At 43.0% G+C, this 13,563-nt stretch overlaps 1 protein-coding gene across 1 annotated transcript; it reads right to left on the reverse strand.

Annotated features, from left to right (window-relative positions):
- Positions 1-11,601: 11,601 nt before the first annotated feature.
- On the reverse strand, positions 11,602-12,305 carry LOC127329826 (RING-H2 finger protein ATL39-like). The gene has a single exon (XM_051356255.2). The coding sequence runs from the start codon at positions 12,232-12,234 to the stop codon at positions 11,692-11,694; it is 543 nt and encodes a 180-aa protein (XP_051212215.1). The 5' UTR covers positions 12,235-12,305; the 3' UTR covers positions 11,602-11,691.
- Positions 12,306-13,563: the final 1,258 nt, after the last annotated feature.

A 13,563-nucleotide genomic window follows, 5' to 3' on the forward strand; every position in this document is an offset into this window, starting at 1 on the left:
ATGCCATATTTGAATTTCAATCCAAGTATCACTTGGGATGATAAGTATAACCCTGCCATACCTCATGCCTATTTAATATTTCAAATAGTGAAGTATTCCCAAGACCATAAACCTTTTCACCTAGGAATCACTTCACATAAAATATTAAACCATACATTTCCATCCTAGTAGACCAAATGAAGTAGTGTTCTATAAAATTAAACCATCCTTAGTAAATGCATTGCTAATTATAAATATAGTATCCATGTTATGAAATGCATGACTTATAAGAATCACATGGTGTACCTAGGAACTTTAAATCAATGTGTTAAGTAAACCATATTCACAACCAAACTAGATTCCAAAATTTAGAAATAAGTTGGCACATGAAATCATGAACCAATCCCATTCTCAACACCATTTCATTTAAACTCTAGCCATAATATAAAATGCATGGGAACAATCAATATTGTTAAGTACTAGCTCAACCTAATCATGTGTTCATTATGCACAGGTTATAAATTTTCAAACCACTTAAATAGATTTGGCTCTCAAATGAAAAAGGAATTGAGATAAAAATATAAACCTATTTCTATGTTAATTAAACTTCACAACATACCAATCCAATCAAAAATTCAATGTTTATTTAAATAACAAAATGATACAGTAAGCATTATTATCAATTTATGTTGATATTCAAATAGTTCAGAACCTGCAAAACAAAACAGAATTCAAATTTGAATTCAAAAAGAAAATTCAAAACAGAAAAATAAAACAGAAATAGAAAAGAGAGAGAGAGAGGAGCTTACCTGCCGGGCCATAGCAAGCCAACACAGCAACCACCGCAGCCCAGCAGCTGCCCAAGTTTTGGTCCAGCCCACATGGAAACGGTCCATATACCGTTTCACGTTTAATAGAAGGCCATCGCCTTCGTCCTCCTCCTGGCGAACGACAACGCGATGGGGAAGCTTCGCCACGTCCTCGTCGATGATAGACTTGACCCCGGACGTCGCAGACAAGCTCAGTATCTCTCCCTATCCACTTGCGCTAAGATTCGCGCTCGAATCATGCTGGTAACCAATCTTCCATCTGCGCCGGTCATCGTCGTCGTGTCGCCATTGCCGACCATCTCCGAGCCTATAAAAGCACGCGGAGGACCACCGAAGAACCCTAATCCTCCGAGGCCCTTTCAATTTCCTTTTCGCTTCCTAAAAATTTCCCAATCATCTGAGAGCCATCGCCGGTGACCACCACGGTACCGTCGACATACTGGAGTCACCCCGGAGGCTGTCGCTTGGTCGGGGAGGAGCGCATCGTCAAGGAGAGCATCTGGGAGGAGCAGAGCATCAAGGGGAGGCCGGTGCAACGCCAATTTTGAAATTCCCTTTCTCAGCACATCGCCGGAATCCGCGGCATAGCACCCGTCTCCGACCATCCCGGACTCCATCGACCAAACCATCAGCACCAAGGTGACTTTGCGCATCTCCTGCACCCACTGGTTCCTAATTTCGCATCCCGTAGCATCATTTGGAGAGTTCGCCGGAGTTTGCTGCCACGGTAGAGCTCGCCGGAGTAAGCTCCGGTGACCATCTCGTGGAGGCGCCACCACCTTTAGGTTCGCCGTCTCACGCTGCTTCGGTGGGGCATATTTGCGCGTGTGCGGGAGGCCCAGAACCTCATCGCGTTACTCGCCGGCGAGTCCTCCGGCGTGTTGACGTGGTGGTGAGACTGGTGGTTTGTTTGACCCAGTCAACTGCCAACGGGGCAGCTGACCTGGACCAGACCCCACTCGTCAGTCGCAGTGTCTAGAGTCCGAACTGGTACGTTTAGTATTTTGCTTTATTTCAAATTACAGAAAATGCTGAAAAATTGCAAAATTATAGAAAATTCATTTCAACTCAGAAAAATATGAATAATATATCAAAATGCTCACAAAAATAAACACTATTCAAATAAAATATAAAACAAAAATGTGTGTCAAAATAAAAATTCACTTATTTTTAACTTTATTAATTATGCCATTTCAATTATTTAAAATACAAATTGAATTCAATAAATAATTAAGTTCCAAAATTAAAATTTAACTATTCAGTAACTAAATAAAATGTTAAGACTAATTTTCTTTATCATAGTTGCATTAACTTAATTATTAGTGGTAATTCATAAACCCTAATTTGAAAATTCTAAGTTACTATTTTCTTAAATAATAATAAATCAAGAAAATGCTAAAAAAAACTAATATTAATTTAGTAACTTAAATATTATGAACTTAAATAATTTTAATTTGCAAGTTTTTATCTTTAAAACCTTGTAATAATTGTTAAACCCTTATCTCTGAATTAAACCTAATTAGGAGTTACTCTAATTATTAATTCTTGTGAAAATTAATAAATGTCAAACCATTACTAATGTTGTTTCAAAGTAATTAGTGACCACACTTCTATTGTCAATTACTAGTTCAAGAATTGTATCCATGTAGAAACCCTAGTTCTAATATTAATGAGGACCTTAATCTCATTATTTCATGTGATCATTCCACTTTAGTAGTAACTCTAAAACCCTAGATATGTGTCACATGTGATCATGTGAGATTCACTTAACATATAGAACCCTAATAAGCAACAATTGAATGCATGCTTATGATCCACTAGCATAAAAACCAAGTCACATGAGATTATCATTTCATGTCCCTATTCTTAATTAAAACCTATATGATCCACTAGTGCCACCTAGATATAAACCCTAACTTGTTAATTAGATTAGTACCATTGATCACCACTCCTACATACCATACCATTAGAATCAACTTCAACCATCAAACCCTAGTAGAAACATAATGATAAACCCTAGTACCAACCTTGTGTAGCAAATCACATCACATGCTCCTATTCAACTAAACCCTATTACAGAAATAATAAACCATCTAGTTTAGAAGCAATTAGAGATTACTTAGTGAAGCAATTGTGAAACCATAGTAAACCCTAATAGCTAATTTATAGAACCATCTTGACCATCATCCTTTGATATGATACCATAATCAACCATAGTAATAAACCTGCCAATACTTGCTGTATATAAACCCATTCTACTTAAAGAACCCAACTAGCTCCTATTAAAGAAACTAAATGAATCCAATAGTAAACCCTAGAAAGCCATAGCTCCTATGTATAGTAGTTCATATCCTTATTTAACATGTTCTTCAAAAGTTATTTTTTTGAAGTACAAATGTCAATCAAACCTTAGAAGCCCTAATCCTTCTTTGAAATACTCATTATTTCTTAAACAACATGTTCTTCAAAAGTTATTCTTTTGAAGTATAGTATAAGTAATCATCAACCATGTTCTATAGGACTTAAAATGGACAACTGTTCTTTACATATTATTCCACTACCATTCTTTATGAGTATGATTGTTATGATGTCTTATATCACTTGGATATGATGCTAATATAACCAAACCCTAATAAGAACCTTGTTTGAGAACCATTCTAAAAGTGCAACCAACCCTAAAGAAATCTTTACAACTCATACATCCTAAATCATCGAGGTGAGGTTACGCTCGGGACGATTGCATCTCATACTATGCATTATAGCATCTTTGCCAGTTCTTTAAACATTGTCCTTACCGAACGATGATGGTATTTTAGAATTTGGAGTTATCACGTATCGAAGCTTTTGCCTGCATAATCTTGCAGTCAAGAAAGGCAAGTTCATCGCTTGCTCATGTCATTTGATTACTTTTATCAAACTATATGCAAAGTACTATACTTATCACTCATGCATTGAAAAGCAAAGTATTATTTTACAATTATGAATATGACTATGTGGTGGGCAATGGAACCATGGTATGTGTTGATATGGTGGAGGTTCCATTGCATGGGTTATATTAACCTATGATTAAATACCAACGCCGTCCAGTGATTCTAGCGTCGTACAAACCGTGTTAACCATGAGATCTATAATGGCTCTAGGGAAGCCAGCCGTATCTTTTCCCTTCTGCACGCCAACGGACTGGTAGAGCTGTGGGGTGTTGGAGGCACTGCCGTAGGTTGGGATAGCCTTTTAAATCCCCATCCATTAGTGATGTTTAGCTCTACGGTCTATGATGGATTGTCCGGAGTACACCGTGAGTAAAGCCGTATTATCGGGAGAAGTCTACTGGGGGTGTACGGTCGGACAAAAGGGTGGGTTTGCAGTCGCGGAGAAGGCGGTGTGGGCTTGGATCTTTATACCTGGCCTCACACCAAAGGAAGTGTGAACGGGGGCAAGTCCCTGCGGATGGCAAAAAGGGTGGGATCTCTTGTGGGAATAGTAACGCACCTCTGCAGAGTGTATCAAATTGTGGCTGTCACTCCCTGTTCCGGGAAGGGAACTGCGAACGCGGCAGGAAAGGAACTCCACGAAGTTCTGGTCCACCTGTGAAGACTGACGGGCATAGTTTTCAGAATAAAATAAACCTTTTGAAGAAATGTTTATGAAAACTTGCATTGGCCTATGACTTTCTGGTCTATGGCTGTAGCTAGTGCATGATACACCTATTTCCTAATATGAACTTGCTGAGTACGCTCGTACTCATTCTATCCCATTTGAACCCCCTTCTTAGATCAAGGCACCGAAGGAGAAACTACCGTGGAACTCGAAGACAAAGGAGTCAACTGCAACAAGATGAAGAATCCAATCAAAGAAGTCAATGGAGTCAACTTCTGCATCAACTATGATGGAAACCTAGACTAGTAATAGAAGGGAACCTTTTCCCTAATCCTAGCACCTAAGTAGCTAGAATTCTATAGCAAGCCAAGTAGCTCTTAAACTTGAGTTAGCAACAAGTTAGACTACGAGTCGTTCTTCTGGAGCTTTATTTGAAGTTTTACCTCACTGTAAAGTAGGAGGCTGTGTTGATCTTCTGTAAACAGCTCATGTGTACTTCTATAGACATACCTTGGACTCGCATATGTTTCTGTTGTACCACTCTGAGAGATGTAATATGAGTGGAACGGTGTTTCACTTGTGTTATGTCAACGACTTGTGTACTACACCATGCAGTGGTACGCTGGGTCACCACAAGTTACCACTCCTCTTGAGATGCTACCAAGGACTTGATCTACTTTCATGTCACTTGCCCTTGTAGCGGTCTTGATCTTCCGAATGGTTCCTTTATGATCAATGAATTCATCTCTTGCTAGTACTTGATCATGAGGGACGACTTGAGCTTGATCATGAGTTGAGGATGTCTCTTGATCATCATCATGGTATTGCTCAGTGGAGTGAGGACTTCCTTCTTGTTCTTCGGAATGTGACTCATCTTGAGTGGAGGATGGTTCTTGAGTTGCACTTGATGGTTCGGCTTGAGTTGAGCTAGAATCCACTTGAGACGTGCTTGATACTTCTACTCCATCACTTCGATCATCAGTATGAACTTTTGTGGGCCGGATGTGTCCAATGCCCATAAGCTTGATGGCATTAGAAGGATCATCATCAGTACCTGCAGCACATGGAACAACTTGCTCCACTTGGGAGCCATTATCCTCCAAGAACACCACGTCACAAGATACTTCAATAGCCCCAGTGGACTTATTGTAGTATCTATACGCGTGGGAGTTCTCCGCATATCCAACAAATGTGCCCTCAATAGTTCTAGTTTCAAATTTACCGAGCTTTCCTTTGTTGTTCTTAACAACACATTTGCATCCAAAGACACGGATGTACATGACATTAGGCTTGTTACATGTGAGAAGCTCGTATGGAGTTTTGTTGTGGAGGGGCGGAGGAAGAGCCGGTTGGAGTAGTGGAGTTCGGTTCTTCCTTTCAACAACACCATTTTGTTGAGGGGTGTATGGCGCCGAAAACTCATGCTTGATGCCCTCATCATCAACAAACTCTTGCATGGTGTAGTTCCTGAACTCGGTGCCATTGTCGGTCCTAATCGCCTTGATCTCGGATTCATACATCCGTTGAGCTTTCTTGGCGAAGGTGATGAACTCTCTATGGGTCTCATCCTTAGACTTAAGGAGAAAGACCCAAGAGTATCTTGAGTAATCATCAACAATGACAAGTACATACTTGCTTCCACCAAGAGTATCATAATGTGATGGCCCAAAGAGATCCAAATGAAGGAGCTCCAAAGGCCTAGATGTGGTGACGATGCTCTTGATAGGATGACTCTTCTTGAGTTGTTTTCCGGCTACACATGCACTGCATACACGATCTTTCTCAAAAGAAATGCCGGTTAGTCCAACAATGTGCTCACCCTTTAGGAGTTGTTTAAGATTTCTCATGTTGACATGACCAAGGCGGCGATGCCACAATCAACCTTCGTCATGTTTGGCCGCCATTAGACATGTGGAGGGAGAGGAGCTCTCTTTCGAGAGGTCAACCACGTAAAGGTTGTTCTCCACATATCCAACAAGGACCAATTTGAGATTGTCACTCCTAAAGACTTTCACACAATAATTAGTAAAATATGAATTGTAACCGGCATCGGCAAGATGATATATAGAAAGTAATTTATAGCCAAGGGATTCAACAAGCATGATCGTCTCAAGGCACAAGTCCTTAGAGATTGCCACCTTGCCATGCATACCCAAGTACCTTTCCCTTTGAGTTGTCACCAAAGGTGATGCTTGACTTCTTGTTGATATCTTCAATGAATTGATCAAGCACACCTCTTCCTCCGATCATATGATTGGTGCATCCACTATCAAACACCCATTTTGGACCACCGGAGGAATACCCCTTGGTTTCTCTTGCCATAAGACAAGAGCCAACGATTGTAGAGGAGGGAGAGTCATCGGAGTCATCATCTTGAGTTGTTCTTGCCATGAAGCAAGAACCAACATCATTCTCTGTGGAGTAATCCTTGGAGTAGTCATATGTGAAGAGTGACCCGGGCTAAGAGAAAGCTAAACCGGCCACTCCGGCCTCCTTCTCCTCATCTTCCTCTTCTTCATCGGACAAGTACTCGACCACAACAAAGGCTATTCCCTTGTTCTTCTTGTATCGATCGTTGATTGGGTTTGGCTTCAATCTTGGCTTGACCCCTTTGATGAACTTTGGCTTGTCTACCCTTTTCTCATAAGGGCACTCATTTGCAAAGTGGCTATCTTCATCACAGTTGTAGCAAGTTCTCTTCTTCTTCTTGTCATTGAGGAGCGTTGGAAACTTTGCCTTGTACTTCTTGGCAAAGAACACAAAGTCGGTAGCAATGTCACTAGTTGAAGTCATCTCTTCATCTTCTTCAATTTCATAGTCTTCTTCTCTTCCATGGTCAGCTCTAGCTTTGAGAGCAAGGTTGTGTGACGCTTCACGGTTGCGTGAGTCTTCATCAACACGGTTCATTGCCATGAGCCTTTTTCCTGTCTTGGCCATGTTTTCATTGGCGGCCACATAGGAGACTAGATCATCAGAGTTCAGATCAGCACTCTTGGTAATGATTTGCAAGTTGAGTGCAAGGTTGGTGTCTTCTTGCTTGACTGCAATCATAGCAATGACCTTGGACTTTATGAATGCTTCATTCATCTCGAAGCCGTCATTGTACTTCTCAACTCCAAGTCCCTTGACCCTCACTCTAAGAGCACCAAGCCTTGCATAGGCATCGGCCACGGACTCTCCTTCTCTTATCATGAACATGTTGGCCTCTTGCTTTGTGGACTCATAGAGAGCTTCTTGGATCAAATCGGTTCCCTCTTGGAGTACTACGATCCGATCCCACAACTCTTTAGCGGAGTCAATGTCGTTGATTTGATCAAGGAGCTTGCGGTTGATGCCACTCCTAATCTTGTCACGTGCGGAGGCATTGAGTTTACGGTTGTATAATTCGGTGGAGGTCAACCGAACGGGATCATGTGGGTCCCGGTATCCATGAACAATGATCTCCCATAACTCCACACTGCAGCTGCGAATATGAGATTCCATAGCAGATTTCCAAAAAGGAAAGTGAGTTCCATCAAAATGGGGAACATTCCCACTATGGTTTATATGAGGCATGGGTGATGTGTTTTTGGGATAGTCATGGTTGACATCATGGAAACTTCCTTGAGAGGCCGAAACCCCACTAGGAGTCCCACTAGTCAAATTCTTAAGCATGGCAGTCATCTGTGCCATTTGGCTTTGTAGGTCATCCTCCTTTTTCTTCTTCTCGGCATCATATGCCAAGAATCGAGATTTCATCTCTTTAACTGAAAGGTTAGAGTCTTCATCTAGACCCTCGAATAGTTTATCCATCTCACTCTTAAGGCGGTGAAGCCCTTAATAAGAGTCCAGGCTCTGATACCAATTAAAAGTTCAGAGATGGTAAACCTAGAGGGGGGTGAATAGGTTTCTACAGATTTTAATCCTTTCTTTGCAATATTAGGCTTTGTGGAATATAAAGATGAGCCTAATGCAAACTAGGTGAAACAAGCTATATGAGGATACAAGTAACTCAAGCACGAAGGCTCTCAGAGGCAGTTATATCACAAGTAAGGAGTTCGGTTAGAGATAACCGATAGCACGCGGAGATGAGGATGTATTCCCGTGTTCCCTTCCTTTGCAAGAAGGTACGTCGCGTTTGGAGGGGTGGAGGTCCCACGAAGGATTCCCCACGCCACGAAGGCTCACCCTATTCTCCGGAGCCTATCCCACGAAGGAATAGCTCACTCACTTGTGGTAGACTTTGAGGTAGCCTCCAAACCTTCACAATCTTGTCAGGAGCAAATCCACAGCCCGGATGCTTCCGGACCACTCTTGCCCACCTAGGGTTTCTAAGGAACCCTAGAGAGCAAGCTTCTTGATGAATACAAGAGGGAATGAGATTTGGCTTAGTAGAACAGTAGATCGGGTCCTCCTCTAACGTTTCCCTGGAGGGATTTGAGTTTGGATGGAGGAGGAGGGAGATCTGAGGCTTTTCGTGTTTCTAGCAATGGAGTATGAGAGAGAGAGAGCTCAAGAACAGCTTGTAGTGTAGTGCCTACCCCTTCAGAGGTAGGAGAATGTGTATTTATAGTGTTATTCGAAATCTGGCCGTTGCTCACTTGACACATCATCAGATTCCTCGAGGAACCCGGTCGACCGGATTTGGCGCCGGACAGGCTGGCGCACAGGCCGGCCAGGCCGGCCAGACCGGGCCAGCGACCGGACCGGCCGGTTTCAACCGGAGCTGGGACCGGGTCTTGAGCGGACGAGCTTCTGAGGTTACTGGATCATGCCCGGATGGCACAAGCGCTGGGGCCGGTCGGCGCCGGGCTGTCCGGTGCCAGGGCCGGTCTGATCGGGTCTGGGACCGGCCAGGTTCTGGAAAAACCTTGTTGATTTTTCATCGAAGTGGGGGTCTCTCATTGCCTTCTTGTTCCATTGATACACCATTATACCTCTTTGGCTAATACCTGGGAATCATCTTGTAGACATGTATTAGTCCAAATACACTAGCACGGTGTCATAGTTACCAAAATAATAGATAAGGGTAAAATACCCTTACAAATCGTGTGCTTGTAACAAACGTCTTTGGCTTCAAAATGTTACAGTACAATAAAGCACTTCCGTCCATGTCTCACACGTCACAGGTCACACTCCAACGCCGTAACTCAACGGATCAGTCGCCGGTTTCGCCATCTTCGGGGAAAAAAGATTGAGGAAATCTCGGGAAAATATCCAGTGATACTGTATGGCAATTTTTAAAATTTAAATTTATAATTGTCTAATTTTTTAAAATATGTGAGTGCCTATGTGTGTTTACCATCCCTAAAATATTCATAATCGAACTTAAAATAGACACAGAGAAAAAAAAGTATAAATCTAACAAACATAGTGTCACAAGAAGACAGAAATATAAATGACACTATTCAAATATTAATTTGTCTTTCTGTTTCTCTATATGCATTTCGAATTTGGATCTGAAAAATGTAGAGATTAAAAAAGAAAAATCTTGTGAACACTCACAATGTTTTTTTGAATTTTTTAGACACTTATAAATTTAAATTTTGAAGAGTGGTATCATGGTAGCACTTGGTGTGGTATCACTAGATATTGCCCCGCCAGCTCCTTGCTCGCGGATGCACACCGCGAACTCTACCTTGTCGCCCTCCTCGCCATGGACGTACACCGGTCAAGGTCCACCGTCATCCTTCCCTCTGGCCCAAGGGTACGCGGGCTCTCGGCGGAAGAGAAAACACAAATTTAGTGAGAGTGTTGATTATGTATTCATGATCGATGCTTCATGGTGTTAAACGATATTTTGAAAAGTTGCGTGAACAAAACAAGAGCGATGAAAAACTTTATTTTGGTAGTATTCATTGTTATAAAAGAAACCTTAACTACCTGTACAATCATGTGAAGTCAAAGAAGTATCAACAAAGTTCAGGATTAATTGGTCCAAACCTAGGTACATGGATGTTCATGCATGAAGATTTCAAGATGACAAGGAAATATTCGCTGAGGTAAAGTTTATTTTAAAAAATTAAATATGTACGAATTGAATTAAGTTGAATTGTAATAGACGAAAGCGAAGTGTTTGAGCCAAACATGTGTAACCTGAATATAATACTTCCTCCGTTCCATTCTATAGTGCCTATTGTTTTTTGGCACGGAAATTAGCGCAAGAGTATTTTTTACACAAGATCCCTAGCTGAACGATTTGAGATCAACGTAAAATTTTGGAAATCCATATCTTGCTAACTTACCATAACAATTTTGGGAGCTGAACGATTTGGGAGCTGAACGAGGAGGGGTAATTGAAAAAAAGCTAAGCTAAAACCTTATATTCTGAAACAAATGCAAAAAGTCTATAGACACTATAGAAAGGAACGGAGGACGTATATCAAGTCACCCTAGCAGCTAAAAACCACGAAAAGCCAGCAGCCTGGACACAACATAGAAAGGAACGGTGAGAACTAACCTCTAGGTAGATGATTATGAGGGCAGTGGTACCTCTAGCCCACTAGGGATTAAATCCAGATTTGATCTTTGATATCTCATAAAGACGAAATATTTAGCATCTATGGAACCTTTATTAATATCAAAACTCGTCAGATCAGTCTTTTGAAAAAACGGTCAGAACCCTTGTTGCAGAGGTAGTCGGATTGGCCATGGCGCCATGGTTTCTCTGAGCTTTGTCGTAGTTGTACTACCTCGATTTAGTAAATGGGGTGCGTTCATTGTCATGCCTAGGAGAGAGTGAGTTCGAACATCAATAACCCCGCTGATGCAATATTTCATATGTCTATGTACATTCAGAGATTGAGGGCTCTGGTCATATAGAGGGACCGACCGCTGTTGGACGTGGCGATGGACGAGCTTAAGAGGCTACAGGCGAGAATCGGGATGGACGCGACTGGATGATGAAGACCCCTCTCTTGGGTGATGCGTTTAGCCTGTCTTTGATTTGTTGTGTACTCCTTTGATATGTATGTCGAGACTATGACGAAATCTTGGTATCAGTTCTTGTGGTGTGGTGGGGTGTGTTGTATCAGACTTTTATGGTTGCCGGATAGCTTTATATATAAATAAAACCGAGCCTTTGACCTTATGTTTAAAAGTTCCAACATCATCATCTATATATCTCGGTGCTCTTGTTAGCGCATGGTCGAAGTGCGCCTCAGATTCTCATAACGTGAACTCTGCAAATTCGCTGAGTGTTGAACTTGTGCTTCATTTCACCTGAATAAATCTATCTAGCAACTGACATTGGTTTCAATAGGTTAACAGGAACAGCCACACACTTCTGCATATGCCTCACAGTTCATCACTCCGCAGCTGCTCCTTGGGGTTGACCTCCCACAACGGTGCGGCAGAGTGGGCATGTGGCGTGCGACCGGAACCACCTGTCGACGCACTCGGCGTGGAACCGGTGCCCGCACCTCGGCAGGAGCCGGCCGGTGTCGCCGTCTCCGAGCTCGCAGATGCACACCGCGCATTCCACCTTGCCGCCGCTGCCCTCCTCCGCCGACGCGCCGGCGCCGTGGACGTACACGGGCAGCGCCACGAGGTCCTCCTTCCTGAGCCCTTTTCCCCGAGGAGACGCGCTCGGCGAGCTCTCGGCGGAGGAGAGCGCGTCCGCCTCGGCGGTCGCCGCGCCGCCGCCTTCGGGCGCAATGGTTCCTTCTTGGCCTTTCCCGGAGAAGAAGAGGCGCCAGACGACGGCGACGAAGAAGAGCAGCACGACGATCACGTTGCCGACGATGGCCACCTTGACGGCCGACCGGTTCACGTCCCACCCCGAATGCGCGGCCGTTCCCGTTGCCGCGGGCGGCGGCGCGGTGTTCGGCGTTAGCAATCGCCTTGCCATTGATTGATTGCTTTGATCAATTATTAGTGTAGAGGCTGCGTGCTGGAAGCACGGAATGAGGAGATGCTCAATTATCGCGGCTGGTTTGGCACGGCATGAATGACATTACTAGGCTGCCGCTTATATATTCAGCACCGGATGGAAGGAATCAAGGAGCTTACGACAATCGAATCGCATCCACGTCGCGATCACCATAGGAAACAACGATATTCTACGCTATTCTAACATGGGATAGCCGGCAACTTGTGCATTAGTACGACCTAGCCGCTGCTTCATCACTCGTGTCGTAGCTGGCTACTTGGTATACTGAATATTTTTTCCCCGAGAATGTTTGTCCACCGAATTGGCGCTGAGGAGCTTGATCCGTCTGTTAACAGATCATACAGATCACCACCACAGATTAATGGGGACGGACGCCAACAGGACAGAACATTGTTTTGCCATGAAAATGGGAATCTCGAATCTATTTTCTGAAGAAAAATTCCTGGTGCGTCCTATCATGTGCAGGAGCCAAAACAGGAAGTTTTTCATGGCATCAATCGAGAGAAGGACCTGCAAACTGAATGAAAATAAAAATAGCACAACATTCCGATCCCCACAAGGCCGGAACGTAGATGGACGATGGAGATGGTGATGTCCTTCCTTTTGTTTCCCAAACAGGAGTTTAGCCCGTTTTCGGTTAAAAGAAACTAAACAGATAGCAATTTCATTCTAAAATGTTCCCTCTTTATAACCTTGAAAACAATCCAAGGCCGCCTGCAGCTCGAAGGGTTGCACATAATCTGCATCCAACGGAGCAAATGAAGCCACATAGAACTGTGTGTACATAGCACCTGAACACACAGAACAAATGAAACCACCATTCCAAATACAGCAAAACACTCAGGGACAAGCTGCCAAAAGATGCCAGAAATGACCGACCAATATTATAAATGTCTCCTCGTCCTAAGAAATACTAAAAAGAAGTCAAAATCAATTTTTTACTCGTCCAGTGGCCAGTGGGATGGTGGCACAATATTACTTGACTTGACTAGCAAGACTTGAAACATTATTCAGAACGTGAGCCCTAGATAATGTGGTTGCACGATATTTCTTGACCTGGCCAGTAATAAAAGCCAGCCCAGAACATTATTAAGAACGTGAGCTCGGGCTAAGGTTGCACTTGCATATTATACATGATTCAAGAGCGAGAGATTAACATAACAGCCTCGCAAGTTGCAAATGGTCAGGAAGTAATTTATTATCAACAACCGATGAAGCTGCAGACAACTACTCCGTAATACGCAAGAACTTTGGTTCCAACCAGAGTATGCTCTATTGAGTTCCGAA

Source organism: Lolium perenne, chromosome 4 (genome assembly GCF_019359855.2).
Source record: "Lolium perenne isolate Kyuss_39 chromosome 4, Kyuss_2.0, whole genome shotgun sequence".
NCBI classification, from domain to species: Eukaryota; Viridiplantae; Streptophyta; class Magnoliopsida; order Poales; family Poaceae; genus Lolium; species Lolium perenne.